This window comes from Narcine bancroftii, chromosome 6 (genome assembly GCF_036971445.1).
Source record: "Narcine bancroftii isolate sNarBan1 chromosome 6, sNarBan1.hap1, whole genome shotgun sequence".
Classification (NCBI taxonomy): Eukaryota; Metazoa; Chordata; class Chondrichthyes; order Torpediniformes; family Narcinidae; genus Narcine; species Narcine bancroftii.
The window spans coordinates 18,032,841-18,059,731 of NC_091474.1; the positions used below are offsets into that span (position 1 = coordinate 18,032,841).

General features: G+C 42.3%; 1 protein-coding gene across 1 annotated transcript in view; it reads left to right on the forward strand.

The window, feature by feature from the left end:
• The first annotated feature begins 511 nt into the window (after positions 1-511).
• The window catches only part of LOC138735772 (transcription initiation factor TFIID subunit 4-like), a 74,015-nt gene continuing 47,635 nt past the window's right edge, over positions 512-26,891 (forward strand). Inside the window, exon 1 of the mRNA XM_069884152.1 lies at positions 512-1,940. Within this exon, the coding sequence (XP_069740253.1) occupies positions 527-1,940 (1,414 nt within the window). The 5' untranslated portion in view covers positions 512-526. The remainder of the gene's footprint in view (positions 1,941-26,891) is intronic.

The window sequence follows — 26,891 nt, forward strand, 5'->3', positions numbered from 1 at the left end:
TCAGTTAAAATAAACAGATCTCGGTTTGGTGGTCTACACGTCCCCACAGAGTTTGAACTAAAACACCTCAAGCAGCAGAGTTAATATGCCCGCTGAGATAAAGCTGTCAGAATGCGAGACAAGTTCTTTCCACATACACCAGGTGTGGCGCCCGTCAGCATCCGAAGCCAGGGAGCCATCTTGCACACAATAATGTACAAAGATAAAAACGAGAAATCCGAAGAAAACCATCTCATTCAAAGCCATTTTCGTCGAATCCGTTGAGATGGTCGCATAGGTGAATCTTCCAGACGAGAAAATTCAGGATTAAACCATTTCCTTTCGTGTTCTTCCTCCCCAGCGCGTCTCCAGCCCGCTCAGCACAGTCATTCCACAGCCTAATAACACGCTCCTTCATTCGCCGGCGCTTTAAACCGCGGGCGGACCAATCACAAAGGGCCGGCGCGCACCCTGTTCTGACGTAACTTCCAACAACACGGCTCGGTGCGCATGCGCGATCCGAGTCAAACAAGAGTTCTGCCTTAAGATGGCGGCGGGGGCTTCAGATCTGTTGGACGATGTGTTCTTCTCAGACGTGGATGAGAAAGTGGTGAGTGACTTAGTCGGGTCCCTGGAGTCTCAGTTAGCGGCTACGGGCCACATCGCTGCAGAACAGGCCGGAATAAGGGCGCAGGTGGTGAACAATCACGTGGAAAACACACCCGGGATGGTGAGCAATAATGTTCAGCTGCAAACAGCAGAGAACAAAATGGGACTGGCAGGAGCAGAGCTTTCCGCCGCAGCCAAAATCAAAGTGGAGGAGAGCTCTGAAGGGAAAAGCGTACAGATTAATTCTCAGAATGCATTTGGCGGCGGAGTTTTGCCCTGCACGACGGCGGGGAGTGGGGCACAGCAAAGTGCTGTTATCAATAATGCAAGGTCCCAGGCTCCAGGAGTGGAACAAGAGCAGAGTACAGCGGCGGCAGCAGTGACAGGATCGTCAGCAGAAACCTCAGCTTCAGGCAACATCGGTCAAGGGAAATCCGTAGTAATAAGTGCAATGGCAACCCCAGTGTCCAACCATGTGAAAACTGTCACCTCCAATGTGCAAACTCTTAATGGGAATAATGGAATGGTGATCAACTCGCACAATGCAGGAAATGCCACCACTTACACTTATTCAGCTGCAACTCCCTTGCCAGCCGTCACGATGGTCAATAATGGACCTGGATCTGTTGTTAAGAACACGATTAATACAGGGTCTTCAGCAGCATCCATGCCGGCCTCCAGTTCTCCTTACACTGTTATTCAGACGTCTTTTGTCAGTACGCAGAATGTTCCTTCAACTGTCGTTTCCTCACAGGCAGCAGGACCCACAGTGACACTGGTGAGACCCCCACCTCACAGTGGGCCAGCTCTATCAATTGCAACGACACCGAACGGTAGTAATGCTATATTGAACTCAACGGTTAGTGTAACTAACTTGCCGGCTCCTGCGGCCACTGGAGCTCCACATCAGACTTCACTTTTGACGTTAAATAGTCAGCCTTCTAGTTTGTCAAGCAACGTTTCTTTGACTGCTGGTGGGCAGGTTATCAAATCCGATTTACAACCCAAAACGATTATACAGCCACCGCAGCAGACTCTCGGTTCGGGAATATTGACATCAACAACTGGTAGTGCTGCGTCCAGTGTAAACAATCAGTCAAATACAAGTACTATGGTAATTGGTCAGACTATACAAAGTGGGCTTCAGAATGTGACATCAAATCCTGGTGGAATTTCCACTCAGTCAGCTGGACTGGGGAAAGGAACCGTTAATACAGTAGCCCAAACTCTAACAAGGACAGCAGCAGTGAGCACTGGCCCAAGGACAACTATAACACCACAAGTTATAGCTCCTCGGCTCCCTCAACCCCCACAGCATCAGCCAAACATTCAAAATATTCAAATTCCACCAGGTGAGAATAAACTTATTTTGGTAGTACTTTATTAAAATGTTTTTGTCATTTGATGATCAGTGTCAGGCTTTCGACATATAATTTGTGGTGGTGTAAGAAGTGATTAAGCCAAAGTAGGAAAACTTGTGCACTGGGCTTTTACTAAGTGGAACAGAGGATTATGGTGCTAAATATTGTTTTTTAAACGTGGTTTACTTTTGGATCTTATTGCTATAACTTCTGATAAGCTTTTAGAATTTAAAAGTTTCAGTTTGCACATTTTTAAAGGCTTGTTTCTCAGTTTATGGCATTGGTTATATACACTGGTTAACTATAGAAAAGTTAAAGTCACGCAAAGCTATTAAGTGCTGCAAGTGAACTGTACAGTTAATTTGCAGATCCAATGTTATTTTAAGTTGAAATTATTTTGGGGCTGTACAAGATGACTATAGTGGAAATTTGTTCAGTAATTTGGAAAGATTACAGCAATTAGTAAAGTTAGAATACTTTTAGAAGTCCGGGTATTTTTGTGTAACTTCAAACATTATGTTCAATGCTTACGTAAATGTTCATAGGCAACATTGTCTTCCCCAGATATGAAGCAAAAAGGCACATAGTTATTTCATAATAATTCATCCAAAAATTATGAAGAAAGAATAATGAAGTATCAGTGGTCTTGCATGTACAAACCACCCATTACAGCCTCAGTGTTCAAAGTGGATTATTGCTAGTGAAGTCTTTTGTGTGAATGTTTTAAGATTAGGATCAACAATAATTAGTTTATTATTATATAGGCAAGTACAATGTATAAGTACATTAAAATTCTTACTAGCTGAAGTCAAACAGGTACTCTGTGTAACCAAAAAAAAACCCAATCGTATACAGTACAATAAATTAGTGTACAAAAGTAATATAAAATGAAATAAATAGCTGCTATGACAATGACCATAATTTCTATTTCATTATGCTAATTGAGAGATGACATGTAGGGTGGGGTGGGTGGGGAATCAACTCCCATTGGTGCTTTAGTGAAATAGTCCAAAGGTACTGTTGGATGTCTTACCATCAATGACATTACAGGTGGAGCCTCTTTTAAAGGTTCATCCAAAGGACTTCACCTTTGCCAAAGTAGTCTTCCTTGATATTCGATTAGTTTTTTTTTATATACTTAACCCTCAGGAGGATCTTGAACACATAACATTCCAACTTGGTGTCAAGCATGTTGACTCTCGTTTGAATGGTATGTTTATCTGTTCACATATTAATCATTTTGATCATTATAGGTTCTGCAAAGCACTGATCAAAGCCATATGTGTACTTCTAATATCTTCCTTCCCTTCCTTAAATCATTGTGGCTGGTGATATAGCCATTTAACCTTAAATGTTACTCACATTTTCCTTGAGTCAAGAAGTCAATATCTCAACTGTGAAGAATTGAAGATAATGAGCAATGCTTAATCAAGTTCAGCATTTGCTTTCAGAGAAAACCGTTTAACAAATGATCACTTCTTGAAATTGTATAGTTCCCTGCTTTTAAAACCACTTGGCAGAAGAGTATGTAGGGGCTCACTTGCACAGCTTAACCTTTTTTAGCCAGATGAGTGCATGTGCGCCCACAGCTTTGCATTAGATACATAACCAACGTTTTGGGCTTGAGCCTTTCATCATTCTGCCTTTCTCCTCATCCTCCTCCTCCAACACAAGCCCTTGAAAATGACAAAAATGATAGTAATGTCTAAATACCAGCAATGAGGAATTAACTTAATGACCATAAAATTATAAATTATAATTACTATTTTGACCAGCTGAAGACTCTAAAGTGTGATATGGAATCATGAAAATTTCTTTCTCTAACCCGCTTCAACCAAAGACAATTGTACTTCAGCTGTTCTGCATACTGGGCTCAGTTTGGAATATTTTGAATGACCCTGTTCGGTAAATATATTACAACAAATTTATTAGAAACAAAATTATAAACTATTTTGTATGAGAATTACATTAACACAAGCAGCATGAAATGGTTACTAATATGAAGGGAAAGAAAATATCTGGAAAATTTAAGATAAAATGCTTTTCATTAACTAAAAGAAATTATTTTACATTAACATGTAAACCCTTCAGTTAGGTTTCCCCCTTTTACTAAAACCATTCCAGTAGCACCTGCAATAGGAAACAACCCAATCCATTCCATGGTTGGGGGGGGGGGGGAAGAGAGGAAAGTGTTCCCTCTAACTAAATCAACCATTTGTAAATGTTTCTTTCCTGGATGCAGAGAAGTTTACATTTAAAAAAAAAAGAGAGAACTCTGAACATGTACTTTGAGTATTATTGAATGTACCATGCGAGGATAAATGGAATGAAAAATCTGAAGAATGGTAAAATTAATTTTCAATGATATTGTATCTCTTGTCTAACATCTTTTTAAATTGACCAAGTTAAGTTGTATGTTCTCCATATAAGATTGAACCATTTAGCTAATATTTGGAATTGTGCATTCTTCCAAATTCTCATTTTTTATTGAAAAAGCAAAAGAAATCACAGTTTCTCAAGCAGTATACAAATGTGATGGGTTTTCAAGATTTTCCTCAGTAGAATTAAAGGATAATATTTACAGGAAAATATACATTTCTTGAATGCAGAATATCAAAAACAATTCCACTCCTGCACTTAGATTTTTCTGCATTGCAATTTTGTATCCAGAATATATTTTGCAACATTTGAGATCAAACTTAAACTAAACAAAATGTTCCTTTTGTAAGGCAGAGAGCAGTTAATCATCATATTTAAGGAATTGTTAACAATCAGTTACAGTTTGAAAACTTTGTACATAATGCCAAAATATATGCACATTTTAAAAATGTTATTCTTATTTTTAAAAAGTTAAAGCATTTCAGTTGATATCCCACATGGCTATCAAACAAGCTATCAAACATAACTCCTAGATTTACATTTATTACATTTTCAGTACTCTGTTTAGACTGAATTAATAACTTGCCAAAGTCAAGGTTTGTAATGTTCCATTCATGAAATCTGTTTAAAATCAAAAAGTTCTGTTAGAATAGTTGTACCAATATGAGTTTTCATTTAGTATGCATAATTTTAAACATAGCTTCCAAGCCTAAACATTTGATATAAACAAGCCAAAAAAAAAAGAGGAATCTGCAGGCAGAAATTTAAAGTTTTAAAAAGAAATTGGAAACAAACTTAAAGATTTAAGATGAGTTGAATATATTGAAACTTTGTGGCTGGTTATGTTGATAGGCGGATCAAATTAAAGAAATGTTCTTGGAACCTCAATTAGTAAATTTTCTGCTGAAGTCTCCCCTGAGTTTCTGAATTTGGAAAAGAGAAAGTGAAGATTGTTGGTCCTGCTACATTTACAAAGATTTTTTCTTGAAGAATCCTTTTTGGTATGTGCTGTCATGATGGAATCAAATTCCGTTCTTGTGGCTGAATGAAGTGTTGTCAGACCTACGTCAGACTTTCATACAACAATGGCCATTGCTATAATAATTGTGATAGGATACAGTGAAACCCCGATTTAACGCAAATTCAGATATAACATGATGAGTCATTGGGTGTTGGGCCCCGGGCAGGAACGGGGATGTTGGGTTCCCAGGCAGGAGCAGGGCATCAGGCTCCTAGCAGGATGCTTCGATACTTCAAACACAAGTACTGGATCATTGGGTTAGGTGTGTGTCTGTAAGTGCGTTCAGCATCACAACTTTATTTGTTTCCTGCTGGCGAAATTGGCATTTCTGGTTTACTAAAAATTATTTTTTAAAAAAATTTCAACTGTAACAACGATTTATTGAAACCTCAATTTAGTGTGACTCTGCTTTTTTCTCAATGAGATTTTATGGACCCCAACGATCACATAACGGGGCCACACTGTGGTTGAATGTGACCAGTGGCAGTGGAGTTGTATTATGTAAAGGGGGCAAAGGTTCACGTGGAGATCAGGGTACAGAAAGAAAGGTAAATGATTCCCTGATTTTAGCAGTCTTTTCATCGACGTGCCCAAGGATGATGTGATTCCACTCCAGTTCGGTGGATGTTGAGGTGGCTGCTAAGCTTATGATGCAGGTGGGACAAGGAATATTTTGATAGATGGACAGGCAGTTGATTTGGGAGATGGTATTTATGCTGATCTTCTGACTAATGGACATGAAGTTCTCGGTAAGATCCTGAATGTTCTTCCTCCAGTTTGTACACTCATGGTCCAGTTATTCGTTTGCCAATAGGGATTTGCACTTTTTAAAAGATATTTTGAGAATATTCATAAATCATTTCGTCCATTTACTGGGTTCTCTTATGATATAATGCATAGTTTTCAGGCAAACAACTGATAGGGTCTGATGAATGGAGTTGATGGAGTGTAATTTAAAGCCTTGATGTTGGCTGTGAGAGGATATTGAATTAGGAAGAGTTTGCAACCATACCATATTTAATATCTCTCCAGTACTTTGAGATGCTTGCTCTAGTTAGTCAATGCCTAAGAAACATGTAGGAGGACAGGGATCTTTTCTGCTGAGATGATTACATTTTGGCTCACTATGGGTTCTTGATACTCAGACGTGCTTTTCTTCAGAAAGCCAAGGGCTGTGCGAATGCATTGATGGTAATGGTGAATTATTGATGTGTGCCTTCATTGAGAAGTACCTCCTGAGATGAGGGAAGTGGTTTGTGTTTTCAAGAGTGTTATGGTGAGACTCTTATCTGAAGAGAGTGTTGTAGAGTAAGATGCAAGTTGGCAGAGGTAAACATTCTTTCCTAAACCTTAGTGATCAAACCAGTGATGATTTCAGGCATGCAAAAATCGAAGAATTGTCTGCACACTTATTGAGGTGAAATATGAAAGTCTCTAGACACTGCAATTCTAGTCAAAACACAGAAATACTAGAGGAACTCAACTTGCAAAGTTCATAGGAGGTAAAGACAATTGGGGCCTGATCCCTTTGTCAGGGTCTAAATGAAAGGCTGGGGAAAGAAAGGGAGAAGAATGGGTACAGGGCGAGGGGTACAAACCATCTCTCAAAAGGTGTTAATGGTATGATGAGGAAATGTGAGAATTTATTTTCTCTGCCTGTGAAAGGTGGACTGAAGGAAAAAAGAGATGGGGGGGAAGAGAGAGATGCAGAGCTTGAGGAAAGGAGAAAGGGGGAGGAGATGGAAGGGGGTTCCCAATGGAAACCGGAGAAGTTGATGTTAATGACATCTAGCTGGAGAATGCCCAGGTAGAAGATTTGAGATGTTGTTCCTCCAATTTGCATGTGGTCTCAATCTGGCAGTGCAAGGGAATGGAATGGGAAATTGAAATGGGTGGCCACTGGGAGATCCACGCTATGGTGGCGGACAGAGCTGAGATGCTCAATGAAGCACTCTCCCCGTCTGATTCCAGTGTCTGACGTGGAGAAGATCATAACAGGAGCACAGGATGCAGTAGATGAACCTGTAGATCCACAAGTGAGGTGTTGTTTCACTTGCAAGGATTGTTTATGGTCCTGAATGGTGGTGAGGGAGGAGGTGCGGGTGCAAGTGGAACATCTCCTGTGGTCACTTATCCTTACCTAGCACCCCACTGGCCTCCACATCTTGTATATCGTTCCCCCACTATTTGCATCACTTACTACAATGTGATCGCACTACCAGACAAATATTCCGCTCTCTGCCTTCCCCAAGGACTGTTCCCTCTGTGACTCCCTTGTCCACTCCTTCCTTTCCTCCAATCACCCCCTTGGCACATACCCCTGTGACCAATATGAACTGTTTGTGCAGATACTGGTTTCATCCATTGCACCAAAACTAGATTTCAGATTATAATGCAAGTATAGGTGATCCTTAACCTATGATGGGGTTATGTTCCAGCAAACCCATCGTAAGTTGACAAAAAAATACCGCAATTACCATTTTTTATAATTACATTTTGAATACCTTTATTCCACACTGGGGAAAAAAAACTATTAACGTACCCAGCTGAAGGCACACTGGGCATGAAGAATATTTGAAGCATTGAACTAAAACTGTTCTGCATATCACAAGTGTGGGAACAGATCTGAATTCAAAATTGAAGGTATGGATTTGAACAATCATAATTTTGAAAAATCGTAAGTCAAACCATTGTAAGAAGGGGAGCACCTGTATTCATGTAATAAAACCAATCTAACTCTTTGGCCATACCCGCTACTAGCTCAAAGCAATACATTATTGATTTTAAAAAAAAACGATGATGTATGTAAGGCTACAGACTATGTTCAAGCTTTCTTAGTATGTGGTAATGAGAGGTTACTGTCATATACACAAGAAATAAGATAAGAAAAGATGTGTAGTTAAATATTCACAATTGCTGATAGTGTAAGGAAAAAAAGTGACATATCAATTGTGGAAAGAGATCTTTTGGTGATCCCAGACTAATTTACGGTTAGGGAAGTATCAACAACCTGATAATTGTTAAATAAAAACTATTTTTGAACATGGAGGTGCTGGATTTCATGAATCTGTACCTTCTGCCTGAAAGTTCCAATGAGAAGAGGTTATGAGCAGGGTGATCAGGGTCCTTCTTGAGGCAGCACATCACATAGATATCTTGGCTAGGCTTGCCACTTTTTGAGCATTCCTGACACTAGTTACCAAACCAGAACGTGATGCAACCAGCTAGGATATCTTCCAGCTGTAGAAGTTTAATCGAGTATTCAATGACCTGGAAATCCTCTTCAGACTTCTTAGAAAGCAGAGGCGTTGGTGTGCCTTCTTCACAGTTGCTTTGATATGCTGGCTTCAAGAGGGGTTATCCAATTTGTGGACTCCCAGGAATTTTAACACTCTCCACTACAGTCTCATCAATGAAGGCAGGTGTGTGATCTCTTGGCCTCCCTTCCTAGAGTTTGTAAGCTTCTTGGTCTTATTGATGTAAAAAAGCAGGATTGTTGTCCTGGTACCACCCAACCAGATTCTCAAACTTCTATATTATGAATCTTCTTTTCTTGTAGTTGGCCAATAATGATGGTGTCATCAATAAATTTATAGATTGTGTTACTGTTGAACTTGAAGTGTTATATGAGAGTATAGTGAATAGAGCAAAGAAATAAGCATGCAGGCTTGAGGTGCCCCTGCGTTGATGGTCAGCAAGGAGAATACCAATCTGCACTGATTGAGATCTACTGATGAGGAAACTAAGCATCCATTGGCAAGAGATGAACAAAGTCCCAACTCTCTGAGTTTGATAAAAATTGGAGGAACAACGCCTCATCTTCCATCTGGGAACCCTCCAACCAGATGACATTAACATAGACTTCTCCGGTTTTCTTTTAAAAACCCCTGCCCTTCTTCCCCCTGTCACCTTTCTCCATGTCTCCTTGCACAAAGCCAAAATAAATTCTCAATACATTAATTAATTTCTTGTGAAATTAACACCTTTTGTTTGTTGGTCAGGACTCTTCACCCTCCCATTCTTCCCCCTTTTTTTTCTCCAGTCTTTATTCAGATGCCTTCCTGTTTTTTGTTTACATCTTGAAGAAGGGCTCAGGCCTGAAGCCCTGGTAATATATTTTCACCTCTTATGGGTGCTGTGAGTCCAGCTGTGTTCCTTCAGCATTTTACTACAATCACAGTGTCTGCAGATTTTCGTGTTTCGATCTAAAGATTTTGCTGGTATGTCGTGCTAAATGCGAAGCTGTAATCCATGAATAATAGCCTGACGTAGTTGTTCTCCTGGTCCAGGTTTTCTAATGCAGAGTCGAAGGCCTGCAAAATGGCACCTGCTATGTCAATAGGTGAATTAAAGTAGGTGCAAGTCCTTCCTGAGATGGAAATTGATTTAACTCCATAACCTGCCTCTCAAATTGCTTCATTACTGCAGGCGTAACTGCTATTGGCTGATGGTCATTGAGGCTCATCACCTTGCTCATTTTGGGCATCTACATGGTATTTTTTTTTATGTGGAGAAAGTGGTTGATATCAGGAACTTGCTGCTAGTGAAGTGATGGAATCTGATACATTCACTATGCTTAAGAGGCATTAAGGCAGAGCCGTAGGATATGGTCCAAATGGAGACATGACTTGAGTGTACATGTGTAAAGCTATTAGTAAGCAGAAGGGATTCAGTACATTGTGACTATCATTCCCATATAAGCAAAGATGAAAGTTCATTATCAAAGATTTGTGGCCTAGTTGTCATTGGTCAGAAACTTCATTAAAGTTCTGCTGTTTGTGAATAATGGAAATCTGATGGAGACTGGATTTTGTTGACTACTACATTTAGGACTTTGCAATGATAGGTACAATTACCTAAAGAGGCTATTTTGCTCTAAACTATGGAAGTTAGCTGAAAAGAGCTGTTCATTCGTGTTCTGCTTCCTATTTCTAGGATTGTGGCTATGTATGTATGTTTATAAAATAAGTGGTCATCAAAGTACTTCTTAAAATGTGTTGATAGATTGATTCATAATTTCAGACTTCAAACAATAAATTTCAAACACCCTTCACCATTTCCATGATTCCCTTTTAATCTTCCTACTCCTTCCCCCACCATTGCATTTTGTCCCATACAGCTGAGAATCTTTTCATTCTTTCATAGTTCTATATAATTTTGTACATCTTTTGGCATTCAATGTTACAAAGAAAACAACTACAGCCTAGCCAATCTTTCACAATAACTAAAAATTCCCTTGTCTTTACAACACCCTTGTATATTTCTCTCACCCTCCAGAGCTACCATATTCAAATCATACCTGAACTCTATGAGGTACTTAAGTTGGTGTTTTCTACAGTTCTAGATTACCTTCATGTTCTCACATTTTACACCATGGCAAAAATGGTATTCTATATACTTTAAACATCTTATCTGCTTGGATTTATGGATGTCACAAAGATAGTGGCATGGTTAGTGTTGCAGTTAGTGCAACGCTGTTACAGTGCCAGCAACTAGGGTTCAAATCTGGTGCTATCTGTAAGGAGTTTGGACGTTTTCCCTGTGTCTTGAGTTTCTTTTTGGTGCTCCAGTTTCCTCCCACCTTTCAAAAGGTACAGGAGTTGTAGGTCAATTGGGTGTAATTGGACGCCACAGGTCAATGGGCTAAAAGGATTTGTTATAATGCTGTATGTCTAAATATTTAAAATGTAAATCTCCTTGTGCCCCCAACACTTTAGTAACCAAAACTTATTTGCCCTGTTTGACTGCACAAAGAAATTGCCACCCAGTTCTCTAAACCAAAATATATTTGTCACTTTTCTGCTCACCTGAAAAGTTGATTAATATCTTCTTGTGGGCTATAGCTTTCCTCTTAAGAAAACTTATCTTTGTATCAAAAAAGCAAAGACTGTGAATTCTTGAAATCAGAAAGAGGAAAAAAAAATCTATAAATTTGTACTATTACATGACAATAAAGGAATCTTGAATCTTGAAAAAAGTGTTAAAGTGAAATGCAAACATTTATACATTTATTTTTAACTCTGGATTTCCACAATTTTCTTTTTTTAATAATTTTTATTGAAGAGGTAAACAAGACTGCAGATGCTTGTAAAGTGAAGCAACAGACAAAATATATGTTTAAGAAAAATTGAAGGGACAGTGATTTTTTTTTTTGTCCAAGTTATTGCCATTCACCATAAAAGCTTCACCCAGAAGAACCCAGCATTAAACCTCCAGGCACTAACACCTGATGGCATTGCCTTTTGCTGCTCTCTGCCCAACTTGTTTTGGTTTCGACTTTTCTAATCGATTTGGCATGCAGGCTTTTGACTACAACCTAACTAAAATCCACCAAAAAATGCAACTCTCTTGTTAACCATCCTCGGTACCTGCTCAAAACCACCGTTTTTAACATTTGTTCAAGATATACTGGGGGTGCCTGCGGAATGCTGTGGTGTAATTGGGCAGCATGGCCTCAATGGTTGAAAGGGCCTGTTATTGTGCTGTATTTACATCTAAATTGAAAAACCATGACAGTTAAATTAGTTAAATATCAATATTTGGAAAATTTATATCATTTTGCAGTGTACATTTTTGGAGGAAGTGAATTATTTTTTTTTAAAGAACTGAGTAAAAACTTCTTTAACTCATGCAGACACTGCATCCTGAAATAAACTTTAATAACTGCATAGCTTAAGGTATTGCTATTGTTCATTTTTAAACATTACAACACGTCAAGAAATCTGATGTTCATCTCTCAATTTGATGTTATAATCTCTTGCAAGATGAAAAAAGATTATTTCTCAATCAAAAATTTTGAGCAGCTAAGTGATTTGCTCCTGGAGCTGTTGAAAAATATTTCTGTTTGGTTGCCACTAAGATTGCTGGAAAGAACAAGGATCGATAGCTCTCTGCACACATACCATCTTTGTTGTGGTTTCAATAGCATAGTACTGTGGTGGCTCACCACAAGGCAGGCGAACTGGCCCCACTTGTAAGCCATGCAGCGGGGCAGCCGGCCAAAATGGCGCCGTTGGAGGTTTCCCTTTCTTCCAGCTCGGGGCTCAGAAACCCCCACTTGGGGACCACATGATGCCCAGATGAAGTCAACGCCCTCCAGTGCAATTCTCAGCCAGGTCTGGGCTGGGAGTATAAGTACAGCCCAGCAGCCTGCAATAAACTAGTCTGCTCACTGAGCTCAACCTGTCTGGTTGTGTGTGTTATTGCAGGAGCAGTGTAGCCGGTGCTACAATTGGTGACCCCGACTGGTTCAAACGTCTTTGAATCCATCATGAGCGAGCCTGGGATCAGCGCTAAAGCCGTGAAACTGCCTGAATTCTGGGATCAGGAGCCGGAGACCTCGTTCGTCCATGCAGAGGCCCAGTTGCACCTCCACCAGATTTTGTCCGACACGACCAAATTCTACCATGTGGTCACTGCCCTGGACCAGGCCACCACCAGACGTGTGCTGCACCTTGATCAGCACCCACCCACTGAGGACAAGTTCGAGACCATCAAGCAAATGCTTAGTGGGTCCCTCGGACTATCCAGACACCAGTGTGCCACTTGGGTGCTGCACCTCTACGCACTGGGGGACAGGTTCCCAATGGAACAGATGGACGAGATGGTCGCGCTCATGGGTGAGCACACCAACTGCCCACTTTTCAAGGGCATTTTCCTCGAACGTATGCACGGGGACATCCGCCCGCTGCTGGTTCAGGAAAGCTTCACTGACCAGAAGAAGGTCACCCAGAAGACCCAAGAGCTATGGCTCGCACAATTCTCGAAAGGCTCAGTGGTCCAGCAGGTCATGAGGCACGGGCACGACCACACCAAGCCCGCTCCTCGCGCTGCAGTAGAGCATCTAGCCCCTGCAAGGGCCCCCAAGAGCATAACCAAGGCCACAGCATCCGCTTCAGGCCTCTGCTTCTACCACCAGCGCTGGGGAGCCAAGGCTCGGAAGTGTCATCAGCCCTGCTCATTCCAAGGAAATGACCAGGCTGGCCACTGTTAATGGCTGCGGAGGCTGGCCAAGGACATAGCCTTCTCTACCTGTGGGACCCAGTCAGTGACCGGCAGTTCTTCGTTGACACTGGAGCTTAGATCAGTGTCTTACCGGCCATGGCCAGCGAATTGAGGAACCGACCTTGTGGACCTCCCTTCCGTGCGGCCAAAGCAATAGAAATCCGGATGTATGGAGACAAGACGGTCCACTTCCAAATCGGCCAACAGAATTTCGCTTGGAGATTCACCATCTCGTCCCTTCCGACTGCCATCTTGGGTGCAGACTTTCTCCTCGCACACGGGCTTCTGGTGGACATTTGAGGTAGGCACCTGGTAGACACCCGTACTTTCCAGGCCATTCGCCTCGACACCTCCCACTCAGAGCAACCACAGATGGCCACGATCAGCATGCCCAGAGATGAGTTCCAGCAGATCCTGGACGAGTTCCTGATACTCCTCAAGCCACAGTTCTCCGATGCCTCGCCGCGCCAAGGGGTGTTCCACCACATCTCCACCCAGGGCCCGCTGGTTCATGCCAAGGCATGCCGGCTCCCGCCTGACAAGCTCCAGGTAGCGAAGGAGGAGTTTTCGCACCTGTTGGAGCTGGGGATCATTCGGTGGTCTGACAGCCCATGGGTCTCGCCGCTCCAGCTGGTCCCGAAAGCCTCCGGCGGCTGGCGTCCCTGTGGAGACTATCGATGGCTCAACGAGGCAACCGTTCCTGACCGTTACCCCATCCTTCACATCCAGCACTTTACAGCCAACCTGCATGGAGCGAGGGTCTTCTCCAAGGTTGACCTGATGCATGGATATCACCAGATCCCGGTGCACCCTGAGGACATACCCAAGACGGCCATCATCACCCCCTTTGACCTGTTTGAATTCCTGCACATGCCATTCAGGCTCAAAAACGCTGCTCAGACCTTCCAGCACCCCATGGATTTGGTGGGCAGGGACTTGGATTTCGCCTTTATTTATTTGGATGACATCCTTGTTGCCAGCAAGGACCAGGTGCAACACAAGGCCCACCTACATGCCATTTTCTCCCGGCTGGCCGACCGGCCTTACAATCAACCCGGCTAAGTGCCAGTTCGGGAGTTCCTGGGCCATAACCTCATGGCCGAAGGACCCACACCCGCCGCTATGAAGGTTGCCGCCATCAGGGTTCCCATGCCTGAATAGCTTCAAGGGGCTGCAGGAGTTCGCGCATATGGTCAACTTTTACAACCGCTTCATCCCAGGAGCTGCGCGCATCATGCAGCCGCTGTTTGCCTTCATTGCAGCCAAGCATAAGACACTTGCTTGGAACCCAGAAGCCTGCACTGCATTCGAGGCCTCCAAGGACGCCCTCGCGAAGGCCTCCATGCTCGCCCAACCGCACACCAACCTGCATATGGCACTCTCTGTCGATGCCTCTGCCACAGCGGTCAGTGTCGTCCTGGAGCAGCAGATGAATGGGCATTGGAAGCCGCTGGCATTCTTCAGCTGCCTGCTCTGCATGCCAGAACGCAAGTATAGTGCCTTCGACTGCGAGTTACTGGGCATGTACCTGACAGTGAGGCATTTCTGCTAATTTTTGGAGGGGAGGACTTTTACCATCTTCACCGACCACAAACCTCTTACCCAGGCACTCGCGATGGCAAAGGATCCCTGGTCGGCACAAGGCGGGGAATGACAATGTGGTTGCCGATGCACTCTTGTGACTGGCCATCTGCATGCTGACGCCCGGCCTCGACTTCAACCAGCTCGCCTGGGACCAGGAAGCTGATGAGGAGACGAGGGCCTTCAAGACATCGATCACCGGCCTGCGATTTCGAGACCTCCTGAATCCGAGCGGCAAAGGCATCATCCTGTGTGATATCTCCTTGGACACCCCGTGGCCAGTGGTTCCTCAGCAGTGGCGCAGGCAGGTCTTCCATCATATCCACGACCTTTTACATCCGTCCATCAGGTCCACAGTCCGGATGGTGGCAGAACGGTTCATGTGGCATGGGCTGTGAAAGCAGATCACGGGCTGGGGCAGAACATGCACCCATTGTCAAATGTCCAAGGTGCATAGGCACACCAGGCCACCCGTATAGGAGTTTGAGCACGTCCGGGAATGGTTCAGCTAGATTCACGTGGACATCGTCGGGCCCTTACCAGTTTCCTAGGCCAACCATTACCTGTTTATGGTGGTGGACCGCACCACTCGCTGGCCCAAGGCGATCCCGATGCCAGATGCCTCCACCGACTCCTGCTCCTGAGCCCTGTTGCATGGTTGGGTCACCCAGTTCGGCATCCCGGCTCACCTCATCAGCGATTGGGGCACCCAGTTCACATCTGCGCTCTGGGCACAGCTCGCCAACAGGTTGGGAATACAGCTACACCACACCATGGACTACCACCCGCAGGCCAATGGACTGGTCGAATGTCTGCACCGCCACCTTAAGTCGGCGCTCATGGCCCGCCTCACCGGTCCCGACTGGGCGGCCAAACTACCTTGAGTTCTCCTGGGCATCCGCTCAACTCCCAAGGAAGATCTGCAGGAGTCATCAGATGAGCTCTTGCGACCGGCAGAACCTGGTGAGTTCGTCAACGCACCTCACAATCCCCAGCGATCGCCGCATGAACTATTTCCTCACCTCAGGGCATGCTTGGACTCCTTCGAACCCCCACCGCCACCCAGACATGGCACCTGCCCAACTCGCATTCCTGGCGAGCTGCTTTCCGCGAAGTTCGTTTTCATTCAGCGGGGCCTGACTGCAGCACCTCTGCAGCGACCGTATGAGGAGCTGTGCAGGGTTATACAGCGTTCCGGCTCGAAGTTCATGCTGGACTTGGTGGGGCAGGCATGAGCTGTTTACCATGGACAGGCTGAAGCCAGCGCACTTCGATCCCACCGAGACTGTGGTCATTGCCCAGCCCAAGAAGTGAGGCCGCCCGGCAAAAAAGGACATTGGTGCCGGTTCTGGGGGGTGGTGGAGAGTGTGTGGCGGCTCACCACAAGGTAGGCGATCCGGCCCCGCTTGTAAGCCATGCGTCGGGGCAGCAGGCCAAAATGGCGCCTTTGGGGGTTTCCCTTCCTCCCAGCATGGGGCTCAGAAGCCCGCGCTTGGGGACCATGCGATGCCCGGGCAACGTCAGCGCCCTCCAGTGCGGTTCTCAGCCAGGTCTGGGCTGGGAGTATAAGTGGAGCCCAGCAGCCTGCAATAAACCAGTCTGCTCACTGAGCTCAACCCGTCTGGTTGCGTGTGTTATTGCAGGAGCAGAGTAGCCGCCGCTACAGTACTTTATTATTGAGTAATCTCATGGCACTGCTGTGGATCATAGTTTTATTTTTCTTCAAAACAGTTAAATATGATTTTTCTATACATTTAAGGCTTCATGACCTATAAATTAAAAAGTATAAATTAAATTAGACACATAGCTCTGTAACAGGCCGATTCAGCTGTACGAGACCATGTCGCCCATTTTACACCCCATTAACCTAAATTCCAGTACGTTTTTGAAGCGTGGGAGGAAACCGGACCTCCTGGAGAAAACCCATGCAGAAACTTGGAGAACATATAAAATCCTTAACAAGACAATGCAGGATTCAAGCCCAGGTCTGGTCCCGATCGCTGGCACTGTAAAGGCGTTGCGCTAACCATTACGCCAACCTCTTCCTCTCATATAATCCTAATTCAAAATATACAATTTGTGAATCTTGATTGTTTTTAAAAATACAATATAGATTAAATGGTTGTACAATAATGTTGGATAACTGATAGTTGTTTTCAAGTTAAATTTTTGAGGTTTAAAAAATATGAAAATATTTTGGATTTGTGGGAATCTCTTGATTCTGTGCAAAATCAGTTTCTACACAAGTGCAACATATTAATTTAATTGCTAATGGAACTTGGCTGTAAGTTTGGGAAACTTCTACAAGAAATGGTAGGGTGGGAAGTGATGAAAATAAAAACAAATAAAAACAAAGCTGGACTTAAAATGCTCCATGTTCATGTATGTACTTGGTCTGAATGCATTTCTTCAACTATGAGCAGCTGTCTTTCACAATTGCCACAATTAGTATTTTTCTAATGCTGAAGATTATTTTCGAGAAAACTCTAAAGTAGCTCAAAAAAGGAAGAAACTAAGCTTTCCAAGTCAGTGATTATGCTGGGCTTGAATACAGTCTTGGCAACTCTCAACTGTTTTCAAAATGAGTACTCATTGAAAATATTTTTATTGTGACTACGTTTCTACCTGGACTGGAATATTACCAACTGCTGCAAAAACATCAACCATCTCAATTTCACCACTCCTGTTACTTGCTCCAATCTGACCTTCCTCAGAATGCATTGCCCTCCATACTCTCCACACCAATCCCAAACTCGCTGTTAAACCTGCAGAAAAGGTTGGTGTTGCTGTGGTCTGGTGCATTGACCTCTACCTTGCTGCGGCCAGATGACAGCTCGCGGCCAGATGACAGCTCACAGCCATCTCCTCTTACTTATCTCTTGAACAGAATCCCACCAAAAAGCATCAAGGCACCATTTTGTGAATATTCACTGGCTTCATCACTTCTAGTCATCTCCCTCCCACAACCACTAACCTCATTGTTTCCCATCCTTGTCCTGCCTGGTTCTAGCTCTTACCCAAGATCCACAAACCCAAATGTCCCGGTAGACCTATTGTTTCTGAGTGCTCCTCCCATACCAATCATGTATTATTTTACCTTGCCTCCATCTTCAGTCCAGTCCCTTCCTGCCAACATCTGTGATACCTTGCATGCCATCCATCACTTCAACATCTTCTAGTTCTCTGGACAATCAGCTAATTTTCACTAATCTCTAAACACCAATATCTTTTCCCCCCCCCTCCCCATAATGATGGTCTCATATCCTTTTTTTCTTTCTCAATAATAGACCAAACCAGTCCCACTCCACCAACACCCTCCTTTGCCTGCTTTGCCTCATCTTTCTGTCTCCAAATCAAAGGGGTAGTCGTGAGCACCTGCTTGGGCTCCAGCTATGTGGAGCAATATATGCTAGAATGCCTACACGGGCAAGGCTCCTCAACTCTTTTCTGCCACATTGATGACTACTTTGGTGCTGCCTCCTGCACTCATGTTGAGCTTGTCAATTTTACCCACTTTTCTGCTAACGTTCATCCCATCTTCAAATTCACTTGGTCCACCTCGGGCAACACCCTTTCTAGATATCTCCGTCTTCATTTCGGGAGACAAACTCTTTACAGGTATTTTCTACAAACTCACCAACTTCCACAGTTACCTCAACTACACTTCTTCATAACCTGTCCCCTGTAAGGATTCTATTCCTTTCTCTCAATTACTCTGCCTGCGTTCCTTCTGTTCCTAGGATGACCTTCTATTTCAGAACATCTGTGAAAACGTGGTTTCGACTCTGCTGCCATCAACTCATTCCTTTCCTGCATCTCTATTTCCTGCACAATTACCCTGGCCCATCTGCCGCAAGATGCAACAAGGACAGGATTCCACGTCCTCGCTTACTACCCCACAAGCCTCCACATATTTTATCTAACGTAATTTTCATTACCTACAATGTGATCCCACCACCATATTCCTTTCTCCTCTCCACTTTCCGCAGGGAATGCTCCCTTCGGACTCTCTCATCCCTTCCCACTAATTGCCCTCTCAATACCTATCCCTGAGACTGCAAGAAATACTACGTCTGCGTCCACACCTCCTCCCTCACCACTATTTGGGGCCCCAAACTGTCCTTTCAAGTGAAGCAACACTTCACTTGTGAATCTTCATCGATCATCTTCTGCATCTGATGCTCCCATTGTGGACTCTTCCACGTTGGAGAGGAGAGGTCGTTTGGTTGAGCACCTTAGCTCTGCCACTGAAATAATGGGGACCTCCCAGTGCCCAATCATTTTAACTCCACTCACCATTCCTACACCAAAATGCACTCATGCACTGCCAAACAGAAGCTACCTGCAAATTTAAGGAATAACATCTGATAATTCATCGGGGCACTCCCTAACCAGGATGTTCTGTTCAACCCCACCTTAAAATCTCTCTTTCCCTATCCCTCTGTGTCCTTTCCTCCAGCTCCCCACCCCGGTCGGTCTCTCTCTCTCTCTCTCTCTCTCTCTCTCTCTCTCTCTCTCTCTCTCTCTCTCTCTCTCTCTCTCTCTCTCCTCTCTCCTCTCTCCTCTCTCCTCTCTCCTCTCTCCTCTCTCTCTCTCTCTCTCTCTCTCCCTCTCTCTCCTTTCCTCCAGCTCCCCCGCAATTTTCTCCTTCCTTATTTTCACACTTTTGATGTTTCAATTAATCTAGTGGAATTCTATAAATGCACAACAAACAATTTCATAATTTAATTTTGATGAAACTTGGGCTCTTTGGTTTCATGACTGAGCGGGATGAATCATGAGGTATTGAAAACAAAATAGAAATATATTTAATTTATCTCCTGTTTCTCAAACATCTCGTGCCTGTAGAATTGAGACCTTATTTATTTTGATCACTTATTTATTGAGCATTCCCTAATGGTCCCCTGAAGCAGCTTGATAGCCCATTACAGTCAGCAGTTAAGGATCAACAACATTTAGTGTGTCTGAAATCAGATGAAAGCCCAATTAAATGAGTACGGCATTCTTTTCTTCCATTAAAGCTATTTGTAAACCAGTTGAACTTTTATGACCATTCAGTATTTTAATAGTCACCATTTCTGAAACTATCTTCTTATTCCAAATTTATTAAATTCCGTAATTTTAAATTTCCTATCTGATAAAGGCAGGTTTTGAACTCTTTGAAGAGGTAATCCAGGCTTTTAGATTGTGCTTTTGAATCAATTTGCTTACATTAGTTTACTTTCTGCCATCTCCCTACTCAAGTTTTAATTTCTAACTTCTTTGTTCAGATTAATGGGCAATCGATTTTTTTTCTATTAAATGATTTTGAAAATGGTTCATATTGCATGTTCTCCATCTCGATAGCTTACTCAAAAGTACTTTGGTATTTTCTCCAAAATATTCCACAGTATTTAAAAGTGCTAAACAAATGAATACATCTTGTACAAATATTGAAAATATTTTGAATTGGCATTTGCAACAAATTCTGGTGTATGTTCCAAAGTTTTAATAACAAAGTAAAAGAAATCAGTTAACTTTTTTTATTGGGAGTAAAATGTTGCTTCCATCGCATTATTTCTTTATTCTAATATTATTTTATCAATCTCATTTTTAAAAAATATAACCAAGTGAATCTTCATGGCCTTCTAAGGTGGAAAATTCCAAAGAGATATCACCCTTTGAGTAGGGAAAAAAAACTCTCCTTTTGCATTTGTGATTCCTAATGAGAGTCTGTAGAGCTCGTCGAAAGAATCAAAGAGTTGTTGATCCAAACCAAGGCTTTTATTAGCAAAAGACAGGAGCTCTTCACAGGTGGCCGACCAGTCTGGAATGATCCGACCTGGCTAGGGACACAACCCTTTAAGGCCCAGACAGTAGGCGTGGCTAAGCTCTCAGCCAATCGCTGTAAGCACAGTCTAGATACTGTAACTATATACACTATATACATTGGTGATAGATCTGTACTATCACAGAGTCCTCATCCAGCATCGACTTTGAAACAAGGAAGAGAGAATTTTAAGAACAGACTTGTTCCTCGCTTTAAAATACAGTTACAAATGATCCATTGCAAGCCATAAATATAATATTAAAAATAAAATAAAGGGTTACTCTTCCAGCCTTTTTTTTTTCCTGCTGCTCCAAACTGTAAAATCTTTTGCAGGGCATAAGGGAGTCACCCAGTCCATTGTGTCACTACTAACTTTTTCTTTAAAGAAATGGTCCAGACACATTCCATCTTAAAATAATCTGATAGGATACAAAATACTTAATTAGGAGTTATAGTATTATAATTACACTTGCATGAAACTTGTAATAACATGTCCGAATGGCTAATTATAGAGAAAGCAGATTTGTATATTCCCCAGATTTTCTGTTTATCAGTCAATTAAGAACTTTGGGTGTGTGATTACTAATTGTAACCAGAAAAACCAGCAGCCAATTTGCATATCCAAGATTATATGGAGTGGGTCAATTTGTTTTATGATATTGATAAATATTGGCGAGGGCAACACTTTTTCATGAAATGGTACATTGGGATCTTTATAAATGCCTTTGAGAGAAGATAGGATATCAGTTCAATGCCAGTGATTATTATCTTAATACATTACAATTTTGTTGACTCTTTTAAAAATCAAAAGTTACTTTGCAAGCACCTCAAGAAATGTTTGATGAGAATGCATATTATTACAGCTGGGTATTTCAGATTTTGTGTGGATTTTACATTGTAATGTGTACATCTTGTTTGTGTGGAAATCTATTCCAAATAATTTCAAGTTTAATGTTCCAGGTTTATAATTTGCAAAAAATCATCTTGAAATTAAAGCCTTATAATGGGATTATGAACCTCAAATGACTTTCAGCCTGTGATGAAGTGATTTGAAAGGTTGATTATGTATCATATCAGATCCCATCTCAAGAAGGTCCTGGGCCCACTTCAGAATGTTGTCATAACAGTTCAATAGCGAATGCCATCTCACTGGTGTGACAGAGTATTTAGAGGTGGTTTGGGAGGAACTGTTGGAGCCGCTTGCGCGCACACGCACACTTTAAAACACAGAATACTTGCAGGAATTTTGCAGAATGCTTTTTGCAGGAGGCAACAAAGTATCAACAGCAGCTTGCCTGGGAGAGCATGTGATCTTTGCAGGCAGAGGAAAAGAGTTTTGCTTGCAGAGAGGGAGGCTGTGAAACACCGAAGAGAGTCACAGAAATCAGTTCCTGAAGGACAAGCTGGCAAATTTTGGAAGGTTCCCTGGTCAACGGAGAAGATTGACGGTCTGAAAGGTGACCTGAAAGAAAGAGGATCATCTGGAGAACCCTGAAAGTTTCGTCAGCGAGACTGATTGAGAAGGAATCAGTTGTGGATGTCCTGGAAAAGGAATCTCTCTCTGAAAGCCAGCAAGAACCCTCCTGAGTAGTAACCATTTGCCTGTTAGGCACCAAAGCCTGGTGAACTTTGTTAATGCTCACTCCTGTGCACAGAACAAGAATTGCCTCCAACCACTGAGATTAAACTGTCATCCAAAGAATTTTTCTAATCTTAAATTTACATTACACACATCTGCACTTAGAATTAGAGGGGGGATTAAGTAGGTTAGGTAGGTTAAGTAAGTTGATAGTAATAAGTTGAAAGTTTAATTCTGTTTTCTTGTTCAATTATAATTAAAAACTACTTTTGTTTAAGTAACCCTGTGTTGTGATGCATATCTATTGCTTCTGGTTTTTGGGTCCTCTGGACTCTGTAACATTGGCCCTTCTGCATTAAATTACCTGGACCACAGGGGCATCTACTTCAGGCTGTCGATCATTGAATATAGGTCAGCATTAATTGTACAGTCATCAATTGACTTTCTCTCATTCCACTGGCTTTTAGTGCCCCCTCCACAAGCTAAACATTATCTGTTCCTCATATGATAACAACAATTTCTGGATATAAACATCAAGAATTTTAGTCAGGGGGTTGAATGTTGGGAAAGCATCTGGCCCAGAAGGTATACCTGGCCGCATCCTCAAAACCTGTGAGGACCAACTGGCTGGAGTTTTTGAAAACATTGTCAGCCTGTTGCTGCTACTGGCTGAGGCCATCACCTGCTTCAAAAGAACATCCACCATGTTGTTGCCCAAGAAGAGGTGAATCGCCTCAATGACACTTGCATCTGAAGTGATGCGTGGTTCTAGTGGTTGGCTTTGGAGCAAATCAACTTCTGAACCCACTTCATTTCACCTATTGTCATTACAGCTGAACAGTGAATATAATCTCATTGACTCTTCACTTTGTGTGAGAACACTTACATCAGGCTACTGTTCATTGACTACAGCTTGGTTTTTGACATCATCATACCAGCAAAACTTGTAATCACTCTCAAGGACTGTTAGTCCTTTTGCAATGTCACCTCTTTGCTGACCATCAACACGGACACCTGCTCTATTCCAGCGACACTCACGGTTCCACCGCCAAATTCATCTGCAAAGCAATCAATAAATTCACTGACAACACCACCAGTGATGGCAGAATAATGGGAAAAGATGAGTCCAAATACAGGATGGTGATCAAGATTCTGGTTGTGCGATGCCAGAACAACGATCTTGCTCTCAACATCAACAAGACCAAATTGATTTTAGGAAGGCATGGTCAAGGGGCCACCCACCAGACTTCATTATTCAATGTGAGTTTATTGTGACACATGCAAGTACAATACAGCAAAACTATTTGCTGCAGCTAAAAGATACACAAGATAGTATATATTGAATTACCACATATGCCATTACAGACCAAGAGGTAATAAATATTGAAGGATGGATAAATATTCACAGTTACAGTTCATGCAAGAAAAAAATGGCAGATTTTCTGGTGGACCTGGGGTAGTTTGTTTTAAAGTAGTATGAAGAGATTCAAAAGCCTGATAGTGGCTGGATTAAAAAATGTGTTCGTCCTTTTAAATAATATGACTTTGAAGAGACAGGATTGCTAGAGTCTGGTTATTCTGTGAGTAAACAACTGGTTTAATTTTTCGCTTAAATGAGGCAAATTCTTGGCATTGAATTACTATCACTGATAACATTAGGGGATGTTTTCACTCTGGAAATGAGAACTGAAAATTTTGCCAAAAAATCCAGGGATTCTATTTTGCAGGCTGTCCAGAACTGGGTACAAATATTGCTTTGCAACAATTTAAGCTATTTTTCTACTGAGCAGCATTTATTTTTCATGGGAGTTGTGAGAAGAAATTGCCAGGGTCATGTGTTTGAAGAATTCAGGCAGGGAAACCAGTGGCAATTGTGGTACTGAATTGTTTTACAAAGTTTAATTAACATTTGTCAAAAAAAAGTTTTGATGTTAATAAAGTTATTTGCTATAAATTTACATGATGCGAGTTTAAGATAATGTATGATGTTTAAGGTTCCAGTATAAGTGGTAATTTTACCTTTGTTTCAAACAAGATAACAATGGAGTATTTGAAGTCAATGTTTCAACCTAAAGTTGAAAGGAATTTAATTTTGTACTCAGAATGAAAAGACGTCCTCATTGCCACAGCTCTTTGGAAGCCCCAGAAAGTACAAATTATATGAATCTGACAAATTTGGTTTCAGTGACTTGTTCATTCCAGGTGTGAAGCACATCAAACAACAAGAAAATTAACTTTCACTTTACAGTTTTAAAAATAAAGCAAATAATTGCAAAGCATTTCCAAATTTGAATAGGAAAAGCTAGATTTATGTCATTATTTTCAAAGATTAAATTTTTACTTGCATAAAAACAAGTTTCTGGAATATTTACTGTACTAATAATTTTGAATGAGAGATTATGGCAATAACTAGGTCATTGATTGGAAGGAAGAGAAATGTATGGTCACCAAATCACCAACATGCAAAAATTCCAAATCATGATCTATTCTAGCCAATCAATGGGTTTTGCTATTATGAAAGTTTAAGATTATAACATGTGTGTTGGGGATCCCAATAGAATCCTGCCTCTTTCAACTTTGAGTTATAGGAATTGAGTTTGGTCAGTTTCCAAAGAGTCTCCCATATCAAATCTGCCAGAGAGGATGTAAGGATTAATGGTGTGAGAAACATAAACGTTCAATTTGCAGCTGTGGCTGGTGTAATCTTGAAATCAAAGAATATTGTGAGGAAAAGAGTGCAAGTTTCAGTTTACTCTTGAAGATTTAATGTTAACTTTCTGCAAATAAAAGTCAGGGGTAAAATTGACAACTTTAAATTGCTCAAGCATTAAACAATTTGCACAACAAATGAAATTGCAAATATGGCATGCGTGAACCATTGGGTGTGCTGTGCTGATCAGACTAAGCCATGTATCAACTTGCATCTGGGTTACGTTCTGGAAGTGAGGATGCAAATTAATTTGGGCTTAAGTCAATCATTGTAGGTGAAATATATTGTACAACATAAGATACCATGACACACAAACATATTTATCTAAAACATGTCTAAATATCATAGTTAATAAAATGTAAATACTGTTCAGTACCTATAAAAATATACACACACAGGTAATAATCATAATGAGACTGTATATCTCTTCCAAACTGATGGCACACCTTTTGATTCTGCCAGAGGCTTGCTTTGGGGTCACTTAGGGTCCATGATGCACTGTCTATTTTGATATAAAATTTAGCCAACGAGATAACACGCAGACAAGATACCTCACGGAACATGATTTGATGGCAGATGCTGGTGTCTTGTGTGCTATCGTGACTAAAAAAATGTGATACATTAGTGTGCTTTTTTTTGTAGTAAGCACACATTAATGTAATAACACAATAACAGTAAAAAGTACATACATATTATAGATTTCAATTACAAATGTATTAAAGTATAAGTTGGTAGTCATGGTGGGGAGCTGGCTGATGGAGGACCTCAGTTTTCTTCAGGCTGACTTCCAGGCCAAACATTTTGGCAGTTTCCGCAAAGCAGGACGTCAAGCGCTGAAGAGCTGGCTCTGAATGGGCAACTAAAGCGGCATCATCTGCAAAGAGTAGTTCACGGACAAGTTTCTCTTGTGTCTTGGTGTGAGCTTGCAGGCGCCTCAGATTGAAGAGACTGCCATCCGTGCGGTACCGGATGTAAACAGCGTCTTCATTTCTCCATCGGGCACACAAAACTCAAAACGGTCAACCAGTTTACCTATCTCGGCTGCACCATTTCATCAGATGCAAGGATCGACAATGAGATAGACAACAGACTCGCCAAGGCAAATAGCGCCTTTGGAAGACTACACAAAAGAGTCTGGAAAAACAACCAACTGAAAAACCTCACAAAGATAAGCGTATACAGAGCCGTTGTCATACCCACACTCCTGTTCGGCTCCGAATCATGGGTCCTCTACCGGCACCACCTACGGCTCCTAGAACGCTTCCACCAGCGTTGTCTCCGCTCCATCCTCAACATCCATTGGAGCGCTCACACCCCTAACGTCGAGGTACTCGAGATGGCAGAGGTCGACAGCATCGAGTCCACGCTGCTGAAGATCCAGCTGCGCTGGATGGGTCACGTCTCCAGAATGGAGGACCATCGCCTTCCCAAGATCGTATTATATGGCGAGCTCTCCACTGGCCACCGTGACAGAGGTGCACCAAAGAAAAGGTACAAGGACTGCCTAAAGAAATCTCTTGGTGCCTGCCACATTGACCACCGCCAGTGGGCTGATAACGCCTCAAACCGTGCATCTTGGCGCCTCACAGTTTGGCGGGCAGCAGCCTCCTTTGAAGAAGACCGCAGAGCCCACCTCACTGACAAAAGGCAAAGGAGGAAAAACCCAACACCCAACCCCAACCAACCAATTTTCCCTTGCAACCGCTGCAATCGTGTCTGCCTGTCCCGCATCGGACTGGTCAGCCACAAACGAGCCTGCAGCTGACGTGGACTTTTTACCCCCTCCATAAATCTTCGTCCGCGAAGCCAAGCCAAAGAAAGTATAAGTTATTGCTGGCAGCGCAATTGCTTTGTTTTGG